The sequence below is a fragment of the Emydura macquarii genome, unplaced genomic scaffold (genome assembly GCF_026122565.2).
Source record: "Emydura macquarii macquarii isolate MOO-44397 ecotype Brisbane River unplaced genomic scaffold, CSIRO-AGI_Emac_v2 contig_2924, whole genome shotgun sequence".
Taxonomy (NCBI): domain Eukaryota; kingdom Metazoa; phylum Chordata; order Testudines; family Chelidae; genus Emydura; species Emydura macquarii.
The window spans coordinates 5,529,512-5,551,161 of NW_027133061.1; the positions used below are offsets into that span (position 1 = coordinate 5,529,512).

The 21,650-nt window shown below is 47.8% G+C and overlaps 1 protein-coding gene across 8 annotated transcripts in view; it reads right to left on the reverse strand.

Moving 5' to 3' along the window:
* Positions 1-223: 223 nt before the first annotated feature.
* DCAF8 (DDB1 and CUL4 associated factor 8) overlaps positions 224-21,650 on the reverse strand; it is a 43,890-nt gene continuing 22,463 nt past the window's right edge. For all 8 annotated transcript variants that reach the window (XM_067569656.1, XM_067569662.1, XM_067569658.1 and 5 more), the window contains 9 exons: positions 19,936-20,030; positions 18,075-18,185; positions 14,685-14,757; positions 13,642-13,699; positions 12,899-13,006; positions 12,205-12,335; positions 4,003-4,122; positions 2,730-2,846; positions 224-2,077 (listed from right to left, as the gene is read on the reverse strand). In XM_067569656.1, coding sequence (XP_067425757.1) covers positions 1,964-2,077; positions 2,730-2,846; positions 4,003-4,122; positions 12,205-12,335; positions 12,899-13,006; positions 13,642-13,699; positions 14,685-14,757; positions 18,075-18,185; positions 19,936-20,030 — 927 coding nt within the window. In that variant the 3' untranslated portion in view covers positions 224-1,963. The remainder of the gene's footprint in view (positions 2,078-2,729; positions 2,847-4,002; positions 4,123-12,204; positions 12,336-12,898; positions 13,007-13,641; positions 13,700-14,684; positions 14,758-18,074; positions 18,186-19,935; positions 20,031-21,650) is intronic.

Genomic DNA, 21,650 nt, shown 5'->3' on the forward strand with positions numbered 1-21,650 from the left:
GCTGCTGAACTCCAAGCAGAGGCTGCAGGCTGGACTCCGGCCCAGCGCCCCTTGTGCTCCAAGCACCCGCCCGGGCACCGTGCTACGTGCCCTTTTTGCTCCACCACCCCCTCCCTGCCCTTGTACCCCAGCCCTGGGAGTAAGGCTGCTCCCACTAGCACCTGGGGCAGAAGGGTTAACGGACCAGGACTAGTTCCGGCTGCCAGGTGAGCTGGGCGAGGGCAGGACCTGCCACGCTGGGGGGGGGTTACAGGCCCCCCAGCCCCCTCACAGCGGCCCCAGCCCTGGCTACAGCTCAAGGCAACTCTGGACTTGACAGTTAGCTGGCCCCAGCTGGGATTCAAGGCAGCCCTGAATACTCCAGGTGATAACTCACGCACCAGAGGACAGCCACCCCAGCTAAGCCACAAGGATCCATTGCACGGGTGGAGGAGAGTGGCAGGCGTGTCTACACGATCCAAGACAACGCTGATTTCGCAGACAGCCCAAGAGGGCACCCAACGCACAGCGCCAGAGGGCCTAGAACCATCTCCCCGCCGTGGCTGCTCTGCTCCCAGCCCAGCGGAGAACTGGCCCTGGGGGACACTGCATGCTGCTCCCCCAAGACAAGTGGAGGCACAAGGCAGGGGCCAATCGTACTCCGGCTGGGGCCAGAACATTGGCAGGAGAGCAGAGCCTGCTCTGGAGCCAATGGTGAACGCCAAGGAAAAGCAGGAGCACGTGGTTTGGAAGAGACGCCCACAGACAGCCCCCCGCCCCTCGCAGCTCAGCACCCTCCGGCTCTCTCAAGTTTTTATTGCATTTATATATAATATATATTTCAACTTTTACAATAATTTTAACTTGATAACATCCAAGTTCAAATTTGGTTCTTTTGTAGTTTAATATATATAAAATTAGGCCTCTAAACAGTGATGGGGAAACTCCTGGCCACAGCTCCCAAAACAATAGATTTTCTTAAAAGTAACAGAAAATTAAAGGACCTTCCCTTACTCCCCCCACCCCTCCACTAAGAGGCCAATCCCACAGCCCTTCCTCGGGCAAATAACCCACCTCCGCCACTGTCTTACCAGTGTCTGGATGGCAGATCAGGGCCCCGGCTCTCTAATTATTTTTTATTTTTCAAGGGGGTCTGGAGAAGGGGTCAAAACCAAGTGCAAATCACTGATATGTACAAACTAGGCAAGCATCTCTTTGCAAACACCCCTGTGGGGGGGACGGAAGGGGTGGGAAGTAGGCATGACGCAGGTTCTGCAGGAGTGATCCAAAACACAAGCTCTGTGGAGGCATTCTAAATCAGCTACTCATCCATAGGAACCACTGGGGGCGGGGGAAAGAAAAACCAAACACAGAAAGGGAGAGAAGCCCCCAATTTGAGAGAAGCAGAGTCAAAGATCTCTCGGCTGGGGGGAAAAAAAACCAACCCAAGAGGAGCGGGAGGCTGTCTCCCTCAAAGCACACGCCTGCAGAACGCCTTTCGGGCCCACACCAGCAGCTCGAGGAGAGGAAGGAAAAAACAAAACAACTCAACGCACGCTGAACGGCAGCTTTTGGGAAGAGGCATGCGTGAAAGGCAAGCGGGCCCTCCTCCAGAAAAATCTTCCAGTACAAAAATAACAACAGGCCTCTCCACTGGCCCCCCTCCACCAGGCAGTTCCACATGGGGAGGCCAAGGGCTAATGCTTTGTCTCGGACTTTCTCTTAATGCAGGGCTCGCACGGACACTCCGCCCCCTCCCCTTCCTCGCAACGGCTCCGGCTCGTCCCTAAAGCAAAGGCAAGTCCAAAGTGCAATCCTGCTGAGCGGGTCGCCCCGGGGCTGCAGGGAGATGAGGAGTTGGGGGTTCCTTAACATTCCAATAAAAAGCTGAAAGTGTTTGTTAGTAGAGATTTTTTTTTTTTTTTTTTTAAACGTCTCCTCCCTTCACCCCACCCTTCCAAGGGGTTCTCTAGCCTCAGTGGTCTCATGAAGGCATGCACTGCACCCGATCTGGACCCTCCTCTTCGTCATCCGAGGTGTCAGAAGAGCTGGGGGACTCATCCGAGTCACCATCTGTTGCTCCAGGTTCTCTTCGGCGCTGTCAAGAAAGAAAAGGACTTCAGGCACCAGGCCCCGCCCCTTCAACCAGGCCCCGCCCCTTCAACCTAGAGCTCAGAACCCTTGGAAAACAGCAAGTCCTGCAGTGACTCCTACAAAGGGCAGCTGAGTGTGTAAACAACCCAAGAAAGAGATGAGCGGGAGGGAAAACATTTGCAGTGGAGATGGAGAGTCATGGGACGCCGTTCCAGGTGGCTGGAGCTCCCAAGGAGATGACTTTCCCTCCTCCTCAGACAGACAGCTAATGGCTGAGACAGGAATAGAACCCAGGAGCCCCAGCCCTGCATTCTAGGCACCAGACCACGCTGCCTTCCAGGAGAAAGAGCATCCAGCTGTTACTGGCAGGAGAGCTCAGAACCAGTCTCCTGTCCAGATTCATGCAGGAGAACTGGAAAAATACATTAGTCTGTGAGCGCTAATCGGGAGAGGATCAGTCATGTGAGAAGCCACCTTGGTTCTCGACTCTGTTCCCCATTAGCTGGAGCAAGACACGGACTGTTTCCGTGACTCAGGAGACAGCAATAGGAGGGCCCCATGGGCAGGCGAATGTTCAGATCCCTCCTCGTTAGGGTTGGTCACGGACACGCCAGAAAGGCGCAGGAGGGGCGCAGGCAAGCGGGACGGACACCTACCCTGTGATGACGTCTCTGTCGAAGATGGTGCATGAGGAACCATAGCATGTGGCTGTCAAACAGGTCGGTGTGGTGCAAGCTGTCCTCATCTCGCTCCCGCTTGTTCTTCTTAATCACCTAGAAAGGAAAGCGTCGGAGGAGAGCGGCGAGACATCAGCAGCAACCAGAGCTGGAAATGCCTGCCGTCGCTCTGGCACTAGATCAAGCCTCTGTTTATTCGAAGACAGAGCGAGCCCCAGCAAGAGGGCATCAGGAGTCCTCAGCCTGAGCAACGTCATCCAGACAGACGCCGCCAGGGAAGGGGAGCAGCGAGCAGGGCTGGCGCGCTCCAGTCAGCTAGTGCTGCAGCCTCTCCATTTGGGTGCCACCGAAGCCACGGCTGGGCTGGAAGCAGGCACTGCAGGACAGCTGGGAAGCTCCCTCCCAGGCTGACAATGCTACCCACATGCAGCTCCTAGGCGCCTGAAACAGCTGCACCAGCTGATGGAGAACTCTGCCTCCAAAACATCTTTATTCACAAAGCTTGGCAGGGATGCAAGGGAAACGCAGCAGCTCCCCAGGGCCAAGTCCTTCCCTAACCCCCTTCTCCATCCCCCTCCCACAAGGACGTAAGGGCAGCACGACAAGAACATGACCGAAAAGCAAAAGCAATCCGGCCTGATCCTATCCCAGTGTTGTCCAGTCAGATCTCATAGCACGTCACAGCATTAGGCCAGCTAGACCCAGAAAGAGCTTCACCCACAGCTGAAAACCAGCCACTTCAGACGTATCAACTGCACCGTGCAGGTTAGATCAGGAATGATGTAGGGAAGCAGAAGTGCTGTCTGAGCTGGAGTGTGTCTGCTGGGCACAGTCCGGCAGCTCAGCTCAAAAATGGGATCTCGGACACAACGTGGACATTTCACCCGTCACCTGAACGACCTCACTTCCCGCAGCGCAGCCCCACAATGCACTGGGGCATTGGTTAGACATGGGCCCTGAAGAGCGCCAACGCTGTCTCAGTGGGTTTTGGAGCTCTCCCATCCAAATGCTGCCCCGGTGCTGCGGGAGCGGATGTGTGGCTGGCTGGACTCTGCAGCTCTTTCTCCTTCCTGCCCTCGAGATGACTACAGGGACTGATGGCTCCACAATGGAACAGACACAGGGACCCATGGGGATTTGGAAGGTAAAGGGCCACTTAAGAGATGACAAAAATGACCATTCATCCCAAGAGCCAGGCAAGTGGCACACTGGTGCCCAGAGGCCCATCCAGCACCACATCGCCAGCTCTCACCTCCTTCAGTCCGGTGAGTTCGGTGGGCGCCTCTGCGGTCGGTGCCCAGATCTTGACGTCGTGATCCAGTCCGCTAGTGGCCAGGACAGGGAGGTGAGGGTGAGGCTCCAGGCAATTTACCTGCAGTGGAAACAGTTTTGCAGTGAGAGCAGCCTCATGGGGAAGAGTGAGCAAAGGCAGCATGGCCAGCAGGTGAAGCGCGGGACAGAGGCAGAAGACTAGGTGCAGATCAACCCAGGACATTCTATAAACTGGAGACAACATTCAGCCACAGAACCCCCCGCCCCCCAAATCTACTCTTGGCTCTGCCGCTGACTCAGTGATCATGGGCAAGTCACTTCCATGTCCAGTTGTTTTCCCAAGCTGTAAACAGGGGACAGCACCACGCAACCGCTATGTAAAGCACTTTGAGATCTACAAATAAGCTGCTAAATATTGTGTACAGAGCGGAGCACAATCATAGGCAGAATGAGCCCCACAGTTACAATCTAAAGATCTAGATTCTACTCCCACCTCTGCTACCGCCTCGCTCCTTGACTCTGGTCAAGCCATCTGACCTCTGTGCCTCAGTTTCTCCATCTGTCCTATCTTAGAGAAGCACGTGGCTTGATGCACTAATGGTTTGGAAAATGCAGAAGACAAGGGACTGCCAGAGTTCCCAGCTGTCCATAGTGGTGCCATAACAAAGTCATTCCTTCACTGCAGCGTAGAGCTGGAGACAGCTGACTCACAAGCTGTGTGCGCTATACCAAGGCTGTGTCACTGCACTTGATTAGCAATAAAGAGGCGCTGAGTCAGCTGCTTCTAATGTGGGAGGCAGTAAAAGGTTACTCTGACTTTCTACCGGGATTAGTCAAGTGCCTTTGTGAAAATTATTTTAGTATGAAACCATGGAAAATGGGCCTTCAGAGGACGCCGCCACCACTTGTGGATCTGTGTTCGTCTCAGACCCATTCCATTGGGAAATCTATAGTAAAAAAGGAGGCTGTCTCGTTTCGCCTAGAACTGCTCGAGCTGAGATTAATGAACTCACATTTCCAGGCAGTGGACCCAAAAACAGGAGAGGCAGCAGACAATCTAGACACACACACACGGAGCTTAAGGGAGGCATGCTTGCCAATTAAGTTACATTCAAACTATTTGGTACATCTTAAATAATTCATAAGATGACTGAATGCAGACCAGCAGGCATCCAAGATCACATGTTCCATGAGTCTAATGTAGTGACAAAGGAGGAGAAAGCTAAAACCCAGGGGAGAATATTCAACACGCAAGTGAATTAGCTCAAGAACAGGGGAGGTGAAGTACACACTGAATAGCAAATTTAAGTGTAAAAGCCAAAGCTTGATAGTTTCATGCAAGTTGCTTGGAAACAAGTCTTCAGCCCAGATGCTTGGATTCAACGTTTGGATCTAAATTAGGCTATACAGAGACAGCAACAAAAAAAATCTGTTTCAGATGGTTAGTTTAACACAGTATGTCCAACACGACTAAAATGCTGATTCAGCTTTTCAGCTACCGATGGAGAGGTGTAGAGATAATGCCCCGTTCAGTGCAAGATGGAGCCAACTAAACAACAGTGCTGACCGGTGCTTGTCCAGAGAAGAGTAGCGATGCTAGCGAGCACCTCTGAAAACAGTGAGGTGTACAAGTCAAGGGCTAGAAAGAGGCAAATCTCAGCTATAATAGGATTTGCTTTACCAAAGCATTTCATTAGAGTTCAGACTCCATTACGCGTCCGCTTATTTAACACACACCTGTGAGAGTGCACGATGCAATCCACAATCCAATCCACATCCAGCCTGCCACTAAACACGGTCAAGTGGTGAAAGCTACAACCCAGGCTCTTTTTTCTACACAAGTAAAACCTAGTTCTAACAACATGCGCCTCCGGTGCCCGTCCCCCAGGGATCTCAGAGTGCTGTACTGAGCAGGTATTGACCAAGAAGAAGAAGAAATAGACACCTGCACAGTAACAAGAAGGATGATCTCTGAAGTGCATTCACAGAGTCATTCCACTGAAAACACTGGTTTTGTGTTTCAGTGAAATCAGACACCTGGATTAGGCCTTTACACAGAGGAAAAAGCACATCTTATTTTGTATCACTCCTATGATTTACTGCTTCTGTAATTACAGCACTAATATTACCAGTAATAAAATACCTGACATGCATAACAAGCCAGCTTTATCAGTGACAGACTCTTCTGATGAAGCATCCGTGATAAGTCAGACTGTTCCAAACACACTGTCAGGATTCAACATTTCTATGAGTACTTCATACATGGTTCAATGCACAGTCTTTTCCTGACAGCAAAATGTATTCCGCCAAAGAACAGTGTACACAGGGGAGTGGCAGAAATTCTATCACTCAGGACACTTAATACAAGCCGAGAGAAGGCACAAGAGAGGAAATAATCCTGGCCCCATCCACACATCGCCAATGGGTGGGACTCAACTGCATGGCCTTACCCTACATGTACCTTCTCCAGTATCTCACAGGGCAACGTTTAAGATGCGTGAAATCAACAATGAATCTGTAGCACCTGGTTCAGCTAGTGCACATGGAAACAGCACAAACAGAAGGCTCTGACAAGTCACTTTTTCCCCCCCCTCATGCATTTCTACAGCCAAAAAGGGAGCAAAGGATTTATTGTTTGGGACACACAGAGCTGGAGGCATAATCAGACACACAAAAACAGAGGCTTGCCAATTAATCAGAAACCCTGAGATGTGTTCCAGCTAAATAGATGGCTAAGACATCCAGCGATTAAAGCTAGAGAGATCAGTTTTCAAAACCCTTGAATTTGCACTTACTTCCAAGAATGCCCATGAGCAAGAATGCTTGGGGGAGGGAAGAACAATGAATAAGGGAGCTGAAGGGAAAGCAAGACGCACTCCTGTCACCCATCAGTAACTGCCACACCAATGTCACAGCATGTTAGCTAGCTGACTGGACTCTCTGCCAAGGGCTCAGGAGGCAATAAACCCCATCTGTAGTAAAGCAAGTGTGTCTAGGCCGATACAAAGCAATATAGCAGTTGGGCTGCACTGAGGAAGCTGAATGCTGAAAGACGTTCGGATAAATCTGCTGAACCAGTCACACCTTTGTACGGCTCAGTTATTCCTTGAGGGCTGCTAGAGTATTTTGCCGTAATATACTGAGCTCAGAGTGAGCTGTTCTGACCAGATCCAGGTAAAAAAACTCCCACAACACCCCGTCTCCCTCATTGCACCTCACAGTATAATGGCATGGGGACAACTACTTCCCATGTAAAGTCAATCTCAAAATAAAACTTGGCCATGGACCACAGATGTTTCCCTGGGTCCCACCTGGGAGTTCAAGGCAGGTAGCCTAGTGCAGAGACAAAAATCTGGAGCTGGGAATCCGGATGCCTGGGTTTTAGTCTTGATTCTGGCACTGTCCCACTGTGGGACCTTAGACAAGTCACTTTTCCTCTCCTTGCTGGATCTTACCTCTTTGTAAAATGGGGATAATACATACACCTCAAAAGAGATGTTGGGAGGCTGAATGTTAAAGCGCACAGATGTGATGAGAAGTGCTATCCAATGCAAAGCATCCCTATTCTATACTGGTTGGATGTTTAGTTTTGGGTTTTTTGCCCCCAATTCAGAAGTGTTGCTGGGTGCCATCACAGTCTGATGGTGGTTGTTAGCACCCTTCTACTGCTGTTACTACATAATCGAAAATCTGCCTTTCAGAGGAGATGGGTCTTAGCCGGGAAGGGTTTGCCCAATAGTGCATCTTCTCAGCACCAGTTCTCAATGTGGATTATAATCCAGCCCTGCAACAGCAGCAAATTAGCATCTTTCTTGGCTCTGGATGGGAGTCTCTGCAGTGTGCTAGCGCAGGCTCCAGCAGGAGATGTGATCAGATCCCCATGGAATTTCAGGGAGAATAAAGAATGTAGGAAGACGACGACCCCCCCACCAGCTACAGCCAGAACTTGATCTCTGTGACATCGGACCCGGCGTGGTGCTGTCACATCTTAGGCTCATTGCAAAGATGCAGTAGAAAAAAAACCCAAAACATTCTTCTCAGCTTTCATACTGCTACCACCAGACGCAGCTCCCAGCCCAGCACCTTGACAGCGGTGCTGGAGACCACAGGGGCCTGAGCAGCACTGGGGTGGAACTGGACAGCACCATGCACCGGCACTGACAGCCATGAAGTCGGTCTCCTACCACTAACTGGGTCGGTGCCTAGGACACATGGCTGAACTGATGGGGGGTGGGGGAGGAGGTTATGCAGCCACAGGGAGGCAGCAGTGAACAGCAGCCCAGGAAGCTAGAGCTGGTGGTCAGGACAGCCAAGTAGCCAGGAGGATAAACCGTGACACCAAAGCTCATGGGAAGGGCAGCAATTGCCTTGTTAAAGGAGCTGCCTGTAGAGGCTCTAGTTACACAGGGCCAGGACGCAGATAAGTATCTGCCACAAGCAAGTCGATAAAGCAAAACCTGTGAGAGCTGAAAACAAGACCCAGGAGTCCTGCTCCTCAGCTGCCACTAGCAACTCCTTTCCTACCAGCCAGGAACGGCCAGGAACTCAGCACTAACTAGTCTTCCCATTGGGACGGCCATACTAGATTCTGCTCACCAGTGCTAGGTCCAGCTGCTCGGACTCAGAGTTGAAGGGAGAAAAAGCATCTACAAGGCCAGCTGCCACTTCCTGGGGTGAACACAACCCCCAGTGTTAAGCCCAGGGTATTGCAGAGGCCAGTTCTGGCAGCCCACGTAATACTTTGTCCATAAGCTACACAGGGTGGAGTGAAGAGAAGAGGTTGAGACCCCACGACTGGTCCTCCCCACCCCCTTTACTTGGAGGGCTGTGCAGCTGCCAGCATCACCCTTAAAGGTCAGTATATCCACATCAGGAGGGGGTTTCCACCTGTGACGAGCTGGACAATTGTCCTTGTAGCTGAAACAGTCACGGGTTTCCCGGACACCGAGGTAAAAATGACAAGCCTCCGACTAGGCAGAAGCTTAGCAAGGTCTTTGCTGGTGAATCGCACTAACAGAAAACAGAGGGAAGATCCCTTTTAAACAGCATTTGTTCAGCATTGTAGCAAATAGCTCAGAGATCCTGGCAGGAGCAGATTAAGGCTAAATATGGACAGACCAATGAAAATCACAGGAGCTTCAAACCACGATCCTGTAGGATTGGGAGTTTTTTGGGGGGTTTTTTGCAGGTGAGGGGGTGCACTAAGGACCCTCGCTGCTAAAGAGCAGCATGGGATTGATGGAGGTGTTCTGGGAAAGAATTCTGGGGCCCTGTTCAAATGACAGAATCCTCAGACTCTGCTATGCTTTCATCTCTCAGACCTCTTCAAATGAAATGCTGACAAAAGGGGCTGGATTGAAAGCTATGGAAAGTGACCTAGTCTAGCCTCAACTTCACAGGCACTAATAAGAAAATAAGACTGGCACTAACTGGCCCTTGTTGCCGTTCCTGTTCAAGTACAACCACCAACGCACTCCCTGCACGTACACTATGGCAAGACAGATCTAAATTCCACAGTAGGAACCCCTGGTTTCCTTAGACGTCAGCAGAAGCCCCACCATGCTTGGGACAGTCACAAATGGAAGGAATGCAGTACTGGCAACACCGCCAGGAACAAGCCTGTGTTTTGATTACAGATTCCTCCATAGCTAGGGCATCTCTGGCAGTACGGCCAGGCATGGTTTGAGCTCCAAAGCCGGATATCAGCCCTGAACTGCCCCAGATTGCTCAGGCTCAGTCCTCTACCGGAACAGTTATGGCCTTCTCCCAGGTCGGCTCTGAGTCACTGTGACCACATGCTAATAAACTTGTACTGGGGGTTGGGACTGAGTGACTGAGCCCAACCGGGCACATTTTTTACCTGCAATCACAATTTGCTTGGCCCAGGGAAGAGGAAATTGTTCAGAGTTGCTGCTGCCTTACTCAATGACGCCACTGTTTGTAACTGCATGGCCAGATGGAGAATATTTGTTTCCTGTGGTGAGGTACAGCCAGGATTCCAATGCCCTTGGAACAGTTTTGCTCTGAAAAGCCCATACTTCCTTGAGTGGTTCCCAGTGACCCACTGTTAAGCCCCAGGATAAAACATGATGTAGCTCTAAATGCAGCTCTACTAAACTGCCTTGGAAATGGAAGCCATTGACAATGGTTAGATACATGGGTTTCAGGTAGACCTGAAAAGATTGGTTACTGGGCGATGGGCTAGAGATCACATTTGAGAAAGCTACATCTAGTCAATTTCTTATACTCCTGGTTGGGGACACTGCCCAAGTAAGTCTCTCTAACCGTAGTTACCTCCATTACTAGCACGTAAGCAACTTCTAAACATTTCTGACTTTTCTCCATTGATACGGTTGCCTGTCACTCCACTCGACTACACCAACAGATCCTTTTCACTGCCCAAGCCTCATGCACTAACCCAGCACGGCTGCGTTTGGGTTGCCAACACCAACAAGATACCGTAGCTTAAATACATCCTTCAAGAAAGGAAGCTTGGGCGGAAAATAAAATTGATGGCACTTGACTTCACAGGCTGTGGTAAGGTGGTCTAGTGAATAGGACCATGGACTGGGAGTCAGAAGACCTAGGTCTTATTCCCAGCTCTATATCTGACTTGCTGGCTGAACTTGAGTAAGCCCCTTCCTCTCTGGACACTAGTTTCCCCATCTGTAAAATGATGAGATTGATACTTCTTAAAGTGCTTCAGAAAAAAAGCAGATCTACGGAGGAAAAGTGTCGTGATGAAAACCTCATGGTGGGAGGGCCTGTGCAATGAGATGGGGTCCTGCTCTTCTATGTGGGTATAAGATTTGTTTGGAGGACGGGGGAAAGGAAGGTTAGTAATACACTATTCTAAGAGTCAGCATTCTGGCCTATGTCAAGCTTGCGGGATAGCAGGATCTATCCCACACGCCTGACTTACTCCATGTCCCTAAAACAACATGAGTGCCTGGTTTGAATGGGATACAGTTCTTTCATATCTAAGTCCCTAGAGAAAGGAGAAGCAGGAACCAGGGCCAAAGAATTTAAATTGCACCGTACCAGTGATTTACAAACTTCAGATGATTTCTGAACACCATGATCAACTCAGGAATACTTGATTTGGCCTTTATCAGGAGCGTCTTTGCAGAGGAAGAGAAGGAGTCTTTCCCCTATCTATCTGCTAGCATACATTGTGACATGATGCAATATCAGTGCAGACGCAGTACTGATGGACTTTGAGGAGAGCTTCTATCAGATGCTATGCAGGACATGGCCCTGGGGGAGGGAATGCTATCCAGGACCCTAGCAAGATAAAGGGTGATTAGAAGGGCAACAAAAATGATTAAGGATACAAAGCTTCCCATAGGAGGAGAGATTAAAAAGATGGGAACTTTTCAGCTTGGAAAAGAGACAGCAAAGGGGGAGGGGAGTGGTATGCTACAAAGCTACTGAATCGTGAATGCTATGGAGAAAGTGAATAAGCAAGTGTTATTTACTCCTTCTCATAACACAAGGACCAGGGTCACCCAATGAAATTAATAGGCAGCAGGTTTAAAACAAACAAAAGGAAGCACTTCTTCACTCAACGCACCGTCAACCTGTGGAACCTGCTGCCAGGGGATGCTGCCAAGGCCAAGACTATAACTAGGTTAAAAAACTAAATGGGGAAGTTCATGGAGGATAAGTCCATCAATCGCTCTTGGTGAAGACCGTCAGGGACACAACCCTATGCTCTGAGCGTTCCTAGCCTCAGGTTGCCAGAAGTTTGAACGACAAGGGATGGATCATTTGATGATGGATCATTCCCTCTAAAGCATCTGGTACTGGCCTGTCGGAAAACATGACACAGGGCTAGATGGACCAGTGTGGCCTTCTTATGTTAAGGATTAAGGAGTGCATATACCGTTAAAATTGGCATTTCTACAAAGATCTCAGAGTGCTTTACAGATGTGAATAAATACCCCATTGTACACCCAGGGCAGTGTCTTGTAAATCACTGGCAAAATTAGCTATAAAACCAGATCTCAATTCCCATTCCGTCCTCACCAGAACAGAATCCAGGAGTCCCAACTCCAAACCCGCTATGCTAACCTCTGAACAAGTCTATTTAATGCAGTGGGAGCCCAAAGGATTTCAGGGAAGAGATTGCTCTGCAGCATGTCTGTGAAGTCGGGCATGTACAACTCAAGAGGGAACTCACCACTCCTCCTTTATCGCCCTCCATAAACTGGACAATCTGGCAGGATGACTTCTCCCACAGGAAGATGTGTCCACAGTCACTGCCGCTCACCACGAACTCACTCTTTGGGCCATAGAAATTAACACCCTTCACTGAAAGGAGAGAGATTTCAAGCAGAGAGATCAAGGACAGCTCAAAAGTCCAGGGAGCTCTCCCTGTGACATTTGTTTACTTTACGCCTGGCAGACAACAAGTTTCCATGGTTACCAGCATGGATCTGTTCGTTCTCCACACACACACACACACACACACACACACACACACACACACACACACACACACACACACACCCACACACACCCACACACACCCACACACACCTCAAGAGTTGATTTTTGGTTCTTCTTCTTCAAAAGAAAAGCAGCAACGTGTGAATTTGGTGCTTGTGAAAAGAACAAGACAGTAACAGGCACTGATCTTTCTTCCCCACGCAGCTCTCCTGATGCCCCTCAGTCCAGACCTGGAATATCCCCAAGCCTCTTCAGAGCAGATTTAGTGATCATGGGAGATCTCAGTTGAAAAGCCTCAGCGGTTTTTAATGCCATAAGCATTAAAAGTGCCAAGCATTAAAAGGGCCAAGGGGTTTGTGCATGCTCATGAGTGAACATCTCAGGGAGGAAGGAGACAGAGCTGCCCACCAATGGCTGGTTCTTACCGGTGGCATTATTGCGATGTCCCTTGTATCTCTTAATGTACTCCGCTCCATCGCTGTGAGAAGAGTTGAAGAGATAGATGTCTTCATCGTTGTAGCTGGCCAAGAGTTCTGCCAGAGAACAAGAGACATGCACACAGGATCATTAGCATCAGCCTGCGTACTCTAGCATGCTAGACAATCCCTGCCCTGAAACAAAGGGTAGGATGGGCACGCTATTCAGCAGCTTATGCCAGCACACCTCCTAGGAGCCCCTAAAGTAGGCTCCAGCTGAGCCCGAGAGCCAGGGCTAAACTGGACGGCAGACGTTGTGCTGATGTGATACCTGGCTCTTATGTAGGAGCTCAGAGCCTTGTAAAGCTAGGCCACGTCCTTCCCATTTTACATTCAGGGAATCTGAGGCAGAGTTAAGTGACTCATCCTAGTGCAGAGAGAACCTGACTCATCTGTGCACAGAACCCAGACCCCACAAGTCCCAGGCCTGTACTCTAGTCACTAGTACGCGCTGCCCCCTGTGCAGGAGATGTCCATGGCTGTGCAGTCCTAGCTTTTGGGTTCGTTTCTCCCCTCCCAACACTTGTTTCAGTCTCCTTTATGACAGTTCAAGCTGCTACACACAGCCAGGAAGGGCAAACAGAAAGGCTTTAACTCAAGGACGTGATATTCTTACTGCTCAGCACTTTAACGAGCAGGAGACAACCCCTCAGGAGCAGGGCTTGACCCTAAAGACACCAGGCTTTACATACCTGATCCATCGTGGCTGTACACCAGACAGGTGATGTTAGCTTTGGACTCGCTGTTTACCTAAAAGCCAAGGGGAAGGACCAGACACTCTCGTCAGACTTCCTTGGGTCATAGGCTCCCAAATGCTAGTTCAGTGAAGCAGTTCTGCTAACCACCCTGTGTTACCGTGGTGCTGGACAACGACTGGCTGTGTTCTACAACAGACTTCAAAATGGGGCCCGTTCCTCTCCAAAACAAGGCAGCTCGTCTGTGTACCATTTCACACAGCTTTAGAACATTCGAAGGGCCAAACACACCATGTGCCTTGTTGAATTTTGCTCCATCATTTTTTAGATGGGAAGTCTCTAAAATTGGGCCCTGGCTGTAATTTTTTCATGGCAATCCTGCTCACCGATCTCAAACTCCGTTTTTCCACTCAAGACTCTAGAGCGAATCCTGAACAGATCTGGTGCAACAGTTCACAGATTTAAGTGTCAGATTTAGGGGCCTTTTTCTGCTGCTGCTCACATCATTGAATGGTTATGTGCATTGCACACAATCCTGATTGGTTGCGGTTGGGCACATGCAAGCCTGATTGATAAGGGCTGAGCACACAATACCTTCTCTGTTGGAGCTATGTTTTTCTGTCAATTTTATCCCACAGGGACAGTTTATGCACAGCTAGGGAAGCGCATTTATTTACCAGCAGCTGCACTTTTACCCACTACAGATGCGCACGACCCCCTCTGAGTCCGACCCCCAATCATTAAAAACCTAGGAGACCAATATATATAACTGGCTTCACTGTGAAGCAATTAGGGCTGCTACACACTCACCCACCTCAAACTTGGCAAACCCACAGGAACAAGGAAATGAAGAGTTAAACACCGCACAGTACAGTCCCTTTATTGAGCTACCCACAAGCATGCATCTTCCCATATCAGGCCTGCAGTGTATATGGTGTGCAGGATACTGCAGGCCATACTGGTTGAGGAATAACTTTCTAACCCTCACCCCCTTTAGCTGGGGGGAGGAATTCCAATACACCATGAAAGCAATTTCCTACCAGGTGGTGAGGGCAGAACTTCTTAAGCACGCCATTGTTTTCGTTTTCATCTATTTTCCGCTGATCATAAATCCTAGATGAAGAAAGCAAGCCAGTAAGAATGAAGGCCAAATTCAAAACTCAAGTAAAGCTTTTGCACGAATTAAATGCTTTTTCTGCAAATGAGTTTTCAAGTGCCCCACAGTTTCTAACTATGCAGACTAGATGCATCTAAGTCACTTCACCCTTGATTAAATGCACCGCCTCCGAGATGGAACGTGGCAGCTGTTTAAGACTGCGTTCAGTTGAAACTCTAGAGGGAATGTAGGTAAAATGCAAGCATCAGAACAGGGATTTGGCCATGACGCTGGGGCTCACACCCCAGCTCTTGCAAATAGAGCCACATGAGCTGTAACAACGGTAAGGGGTTGGGGCCGTAGATCTAAGTCTCATCTGACAGAAGGCAATGCCTGCAGCTTACTGTCTCCTTACAGCACTACCACCTGCCATCATCACTACCCCTTTCTGGGGCACCTAGGATTCCTTCCCAGAACTCTCCCAGCCAAGTGCTGATCCAGCCTGCCCATTCTTTGCTTGTGAGGTACAATAAAATCATCACACAAGAAAATCTGTAGTCATGTAACTAAACCACACTAAACTAACTCTCTTGTATGGGACATTTCTATTTGTGACTACTACAAGCTCAATGAGTTTTGGCTAAACAGCAGACAGGAGAGAGAAAGTAGAATACATATGCAAGGGAGAAAATAGGTTTTCAGTTGAGATTTGATGAGAGTCAGAGACACCATGTGGCAAGAGACAAGACTGTCCCAGCCAGCAGGAGCTACAAAGGTAAAAGGCTCTTATACTGAAAAGTGGGACAGAGGTGGCTAGCACTAGCTGAACAGAAGGTGCAGAGAATTAAAAAGGAAAAACCCCTGGATTGTGGAGTACATCTGGAGCAAGCCCCTGGAGGAGACTTGAATGCAGGAGCGGGGAGCCTGTGGAGGACAGAGGAAGGCTGCGTGTAAGTGTGGAACAAGGTTTATGAACAAAAAAACCTGATAAATTAAACGCCACAAAGTCGCCAGGGCCAGATGGTACCATCCAATTTTCATGAAAATGCAGAACTATTAACTGTTGTATGTAACTTATCACTTAATCAGCCTCTATACCAGATGACCGGAGGATAGCTAATGTGACACTGATTTTTGTATAAGGCTCCAGAGACGGTCCTGGCAACCCAGGCCAGTAAGTCTAACTTCAATACCAGGCAAATTGGTTGAAACTATAGTGAAAAGAATTATCAGAGACAGATGAACATTATTTGCTGGGGAAGAGTCAGCACAGCTTTTGCGAAGGGAAATCATGTCTCACCAATCTATTAGAATTCTTTGAGAGGGTCAGTAAGCAGGGAGACCAGAGTGATCCAGTGTACCTGGACTTTCAGAAAGCCTTGGACAAGGTCCCACACCAAAGGCTAAATCTTAAGCAAAGTAAACAGTCATGGGATAAGAGGGAAGGTCCTCTCATTGATCAGTAACTAGTTAAAAGATACGAAACAAAAAGATAGAAAAAAAACGGTCAGTTTTCACAGTGGAGAGAGGTAAAAAGTAGGGTCCCCCAAGGATCGGTACGTGACCAGTGCAGTTCAAGACATTCATAAATGATCTGGAAAAAGGGGCAGACACTAAGGTGGCATAATGTGCAGTTGATACAAAATTACTCAAGATAGTTAAGTCCAAAGAGTTACAAAGGGATCTCACAAAACTGGGTGACTGGAGAACAAAACGGCAGATGAAATTCAACATTGATAAATGAAAGTAATGCACATTGGAAAACAATCCCAGCTATACGTACAAAAAGATGGGGTCTAAATTAGCTGTTACCACTCAAGAACTTGGAGTCATCATGGATAATTCTCTGAAAACATCTGCTCAATGTGCAGCAGCAGTCAAAACAAAGCTAACAATGTTAGGAACCATTAGGAAAGGGATAGATAAGACAGAAAATATCATAATGCCACTATATACCTATACACTACATACACCTTCACCTTGAATACTGTGTGCAGTTCTAGTTGCCCCATCTCAAAAAAGATACATTAGAATAGGAAAAAGTACAGAGAAGAGCAACAAAAATTATTTCAGGTACGGAACAGCTTCCATATAAGGACAGATTAAAAAGACTGGGACTATCCAGATCAGAAAACAGACAATTGAGGGGGGAATATGATAGAGGGCTATCAAATCATGAATGATGTGGAGAAAGTGAATAAGGAAGCGTTATTTACTCCTTCACAGAACATACAAACCAGAGATCATCACCCAGTGAAATTAATAGGCAGCAGGTTTAAAATAAACAAAAGGAAGCACTTCTTCACGCAACGCACAGTCAACCTGTGGCACTTGTTGCCAGGAGATGTTGTGAAGGCCAAAAGTGTAACTGGGTTCAAAAAAGAATTAGGTAAATTCATGGGGATAGGTCCATCAAAGGCTATTAGCTAAAGTGGTCAAGGATGCAACCCCATGCTCTGGATGTCCCCAAGCCTTTAAAAGCTAAAAGCTGGAACTGAACAATAGGGGATGGATCACTCGATAAATTGCCCTGCTCTGTTGGCTTCCTCTTACGCATCTGGCCAGCCAGATTGGAGACAGAATACTGGGCTAGACGGACCATTGGTCTGACCCAGTATGGCCATCCTTATGCTTTTAGGGTGAGGCTGCATGTAACCAGCCAGCTTCAAGTGTGACACTGAAGTTGCATACCGAGTGAATGAGAGTTCTCAGCTGAGGAGGAAGGGGGCTGATTTGTGCTTGTGCAGTGGAAGTTCTTGGAGAGATTTAGAGGAAGGGACTTCAGACAGACTAAAGCTTTTAGTCATACAAGCAGAAACTCGTGGTTTAAATACAGCAGATTCAAAATACTTGAGTGTAGGAACGTAGGAACTGTCAGACCTATAATCCACCTAGTCCAGCACCCTGTCGGACAGTGACTAAAAAAAGATGCCTCCATGGAAGGCACCAGATGTCTAATAAAAGAATAAGCAGCCCATAATGGAAGCTTGCTTTCAACCCATCAGTAGAGGTTGGTTTATGCTCCAAACAGGTGGGTTTACACCCCAGACGCTACCGTTCGTATTAAAAAAAAAAAAAAAAAAAAAAAAAAGTCTAATCCCCTTCTGACTCCTGCTGATCCTGCCTGGAGACTCAGTGATGCCCTGTGGAAGAAGAGAGCCCATTTAGCCCTATGCAGAGTGTGTTGGAAGACTATGGAAGGGATGTAGTTACAGGAGTCTTCAGAGCTGCTCTGCTTTCTCCAGGGCACCCATCATACCCGTAACCTGAACGCTCTAGTCCAGTATGGAGCAGTGACTCTGCCTCTCGCAGGATCTTCTGGAGACAGACTCACCTTACAAACTGATCCCTGCCTCCCACAGCAAACTGGTGTGTATTTGCAGGATTCACATAAATGGTGTAGAGACCCACTTTCTTTTCTTTCTCCTTTGTAACAACCAGTTTCCTTTAAAGAGGAGGAAAAAAAGATACATGTGTTAATGCAAAAAAAAAAAGTGTCCAGATGGGAACTGCATACATGTCTCCAAGCTCCCTCAGCAGACAGATTCTTACTCACTCTAAGAGGAAAAAAACAAATCGGGTCTGCTTCCAAACTGAAGAAAGCCCATGATTCTATGCTGCAGTTCCTTCTCAATAAACAATGGAGTGAAGTCATTTTCTGGATTTTTCCTTCCAAACAGAATTTAGTAGAGGGAATCTGAAGTGTTTTGCTACAGAGTCTGATGCATCTGTACAATTAGCAATAATGTACTGCGAGCTAAAGGACACCAGTCTTTATCCAAAAGCAGAAACACTTGTGCTAAGGTTATTTTAGCCAGAAAAATGAGAAATTTTTTTTAAAAAAGGCAACACAAGTAGTTTAGGGCCAATAATTAGGTTTTGTAGAAACTAATATGAATGGAAATGTTTTCATATTTAAATTATGACAATTCAAATCTTCCCCTAGAGTGTTAAACCAGTAGCATAGAGTTATTTCAGGAAAGCTAAAAAAAGTGAAACTGACCGTACCTAACTTCACTTACCAGGCAGCTGCATCTTAGTATTATTTCAGTTGTAATAAGCAAAAGGTTTTAAAGGTTTAAGATATAAGTCCCTTTAATCTTTGCCTTGGTTATGAAGCAGTTGGTTTTAAAATTGTCAGCAACAGAGATGCGTGATGTAAACAAACTAAGAACATTCTATATAAAAGGAGCTCACATGCCCTTGACTTTGAGGCAATTCATTTTAAGTGGGATCATCTTCAAAAAAAAAAAAGAGATCCCAGTGTATCAGAAAAGGACAATGTTAATGAACTACACAAGTCTGCTTTAAAAGCAAACCGCGTATTTTAGAAGTTTGTCAGAAAAGACAGCTCAACATGTGACACAAGGTTAAGATCTTACACACAAACAGCTGCCAGTTAAATTCTTATTTTTCAATTCACTACAATAGAATTTAGCAAAAGAGGCGCAGACTAAAAGCTTCAAGTGTAAGTCTGATTCATTACCGCACTTCAGATACTTCACTAAACAGACTAGGTAATGGGAGTATTTCACACCTGCAGAAGCCTCTTTCGTACCCAATGTTTTGAAGAAAACAGAGACATGCACTTGTTTGTGCGTGCATGCAATTCAGCGGTGGACTGAGCCTTGACACCAGCCACAGTACAGGTGCAAAGATACTGCAGTGTGAGCATAAGCTTCTGCAGCTATCATGATAGAGGGAGGGCCTCCCTGGAGGGTAAAAGGGAGTTCAACCCCAATGACCTAATTTAGTGAGGCTGACAAATGTGTTAGTGGACAGAGTGTCAAATTCCTTTCACGTGGGCCACCAAACATCTGCCAGAAGGCAACAAGGTGGACTCAGACGAGTAATGTAAAAGTTGGATATTCCAGCTGTTAACAAGCATCCTGAGCCAAGACAAGTCCAAAGGTGGGACACGGATTTAATTATTAAAAGATTCTCTACAGCAGAGTAAACAATCTGCTTTACCAATTTTATTGCTATCAAGTAAGCCTGACTCTAGGTCAGACTGATAAAATCCTCGCACTGCAGACAGCTAGCAAGACAACAAGCCAATTTAAAATGATCAACTAAACATTTCACCTAGACAGCAGAACATCTGAGACCCCAGGAACCATAAGGAGCTTAGAAACATCATTGATTCACCAGGATCTCATAGCAATCAATAGCAAGCATCAAAGAAAGATACTTACGAAGCAGGGCGGTCTTGTCTCAGATCAATGGTGAAGACCACAGCATCTTCGCCAGCTGATAAGAAAGTGCATGGAGAATCCGGCTCTAGGGCTAACTGAAAGAGAAATGCTTTGGGATTGGCTCCCTTTTTAACCAACAAGTGGACTAGAACTCCTTCCCTTGTATACCACATTCCCTTCCACCGGAAGTCATAAAGCACTTCAATAACTATGCCTCACAAAACCTGCGACAGGCTGATGTATGATTTTTAATCTGTCAGTGGGACTTGTGACCGGTGCAGCTGCCTTGAGATTGAAGAGGGGAAATGGGCTCTAAGGATCTACATTCCCTGCTTCAAGAAAAGCAGAATTAGCCACTTGGGCCCACTTCACAGTGTGTTCTGGAACACAGCAGGCTGAGCAGAGCCGAAGGGGGGACTTAATCAAGTTGTTATGGCAGACAAATCACAATTTTTATACCTGTAAAGAAAGAGGTGGAAGGAGATCAGTTTACATTTCCTGCCTCAGGTTAGACATGATGGGTATGTTTTATCACAGTTACATCTAAGTGATGTGCTAGGAATAAACATATTCCTAGCACATCACTTAGATGTGACTGTGATAAGACCATGCCTGCCTTCACTGCCTGCCCAATGTATTAGTGGAGGCCAGTGATTATTTCTCTCTATTTCAGTGGTCCCAGAGGCTCCAATTGCTGTTGTGCTTGGTGCTGCACAGACAGACAGACAGGCACCGTCCCTGTCCCGAGGAGTTTACAACCCAAGATTAGGTCTCAGTCGCTTGCTCCTCTGCGACCAGTTGTGCAAATGTAATCGGCACTTTAACCCCACAGATGAAAATGCTGCTTAAAGAGCCATTGAGGTCCGTCATATGTCAGCATTTCCACACATGGCCCAAGGGAAGGACACAATGGTAAACGGACAGGTGCCTGGTGGCCATGCTATAAATAGCAGTTTGCAGCCCATCCTGCCTCCCATGCAGATGACACGGCCCATTAGTCACGATCCTGCATGCGAGCTGAACAGAGACAGAGCATGCTGGGATAAGTAATCTTCATGGGCCGCAAGCCATGCTATAGATCTCCAACTGTTGCCTTTGGCCGGCACTTTGGCAGTCCCCCCACCCCCCTGCATAAACACACTCCTGCCACAGTGACCACAGAAATAAGTGGTGTAGCAAAAAGCCTCATGAAATCCAGGAGAGAAGTGTTACTGGGCATTATCTGGCAGAACTCTTTAATGATGATTGCAAAGTACTTTAGAAAGACTCCACAGGGGATGGGTGCTGGGTGGTACAGCCACAGATTAAATTCAAGATAGGCAAACACATGGCAATGCAAACAAAGGTTCTTGAACACGTTGTACTTCCTCAGAAAGCTAGGAGTCCGAGCCAGCTCACGGGACTCATTTGCTTTGCAAGCAACAGCCATCAAGAGAGAAAGATGCTACCGTTGCATTGAGGAGGGGCCAGAGTAGGTGACAATGGATGAACTGTGACCCTCTGCCATAGTGTGCTCCACAGAGAGGCCAGGAGGAAATCCTCCAGGCCAGGTGTTTTCAGAGGAAAGCTATGGACAATGAGGTAGTCCAAACCTTACCACCCTCGAAATGCAACATGAGACGCGTCTCCTTGAGCAGGCATTCTCTTAGCAGTAACTGGAGAACGGACAGGCCAGTTTTCTCAGACATGCAACTGAGTTAAAGGAACACCTCAGT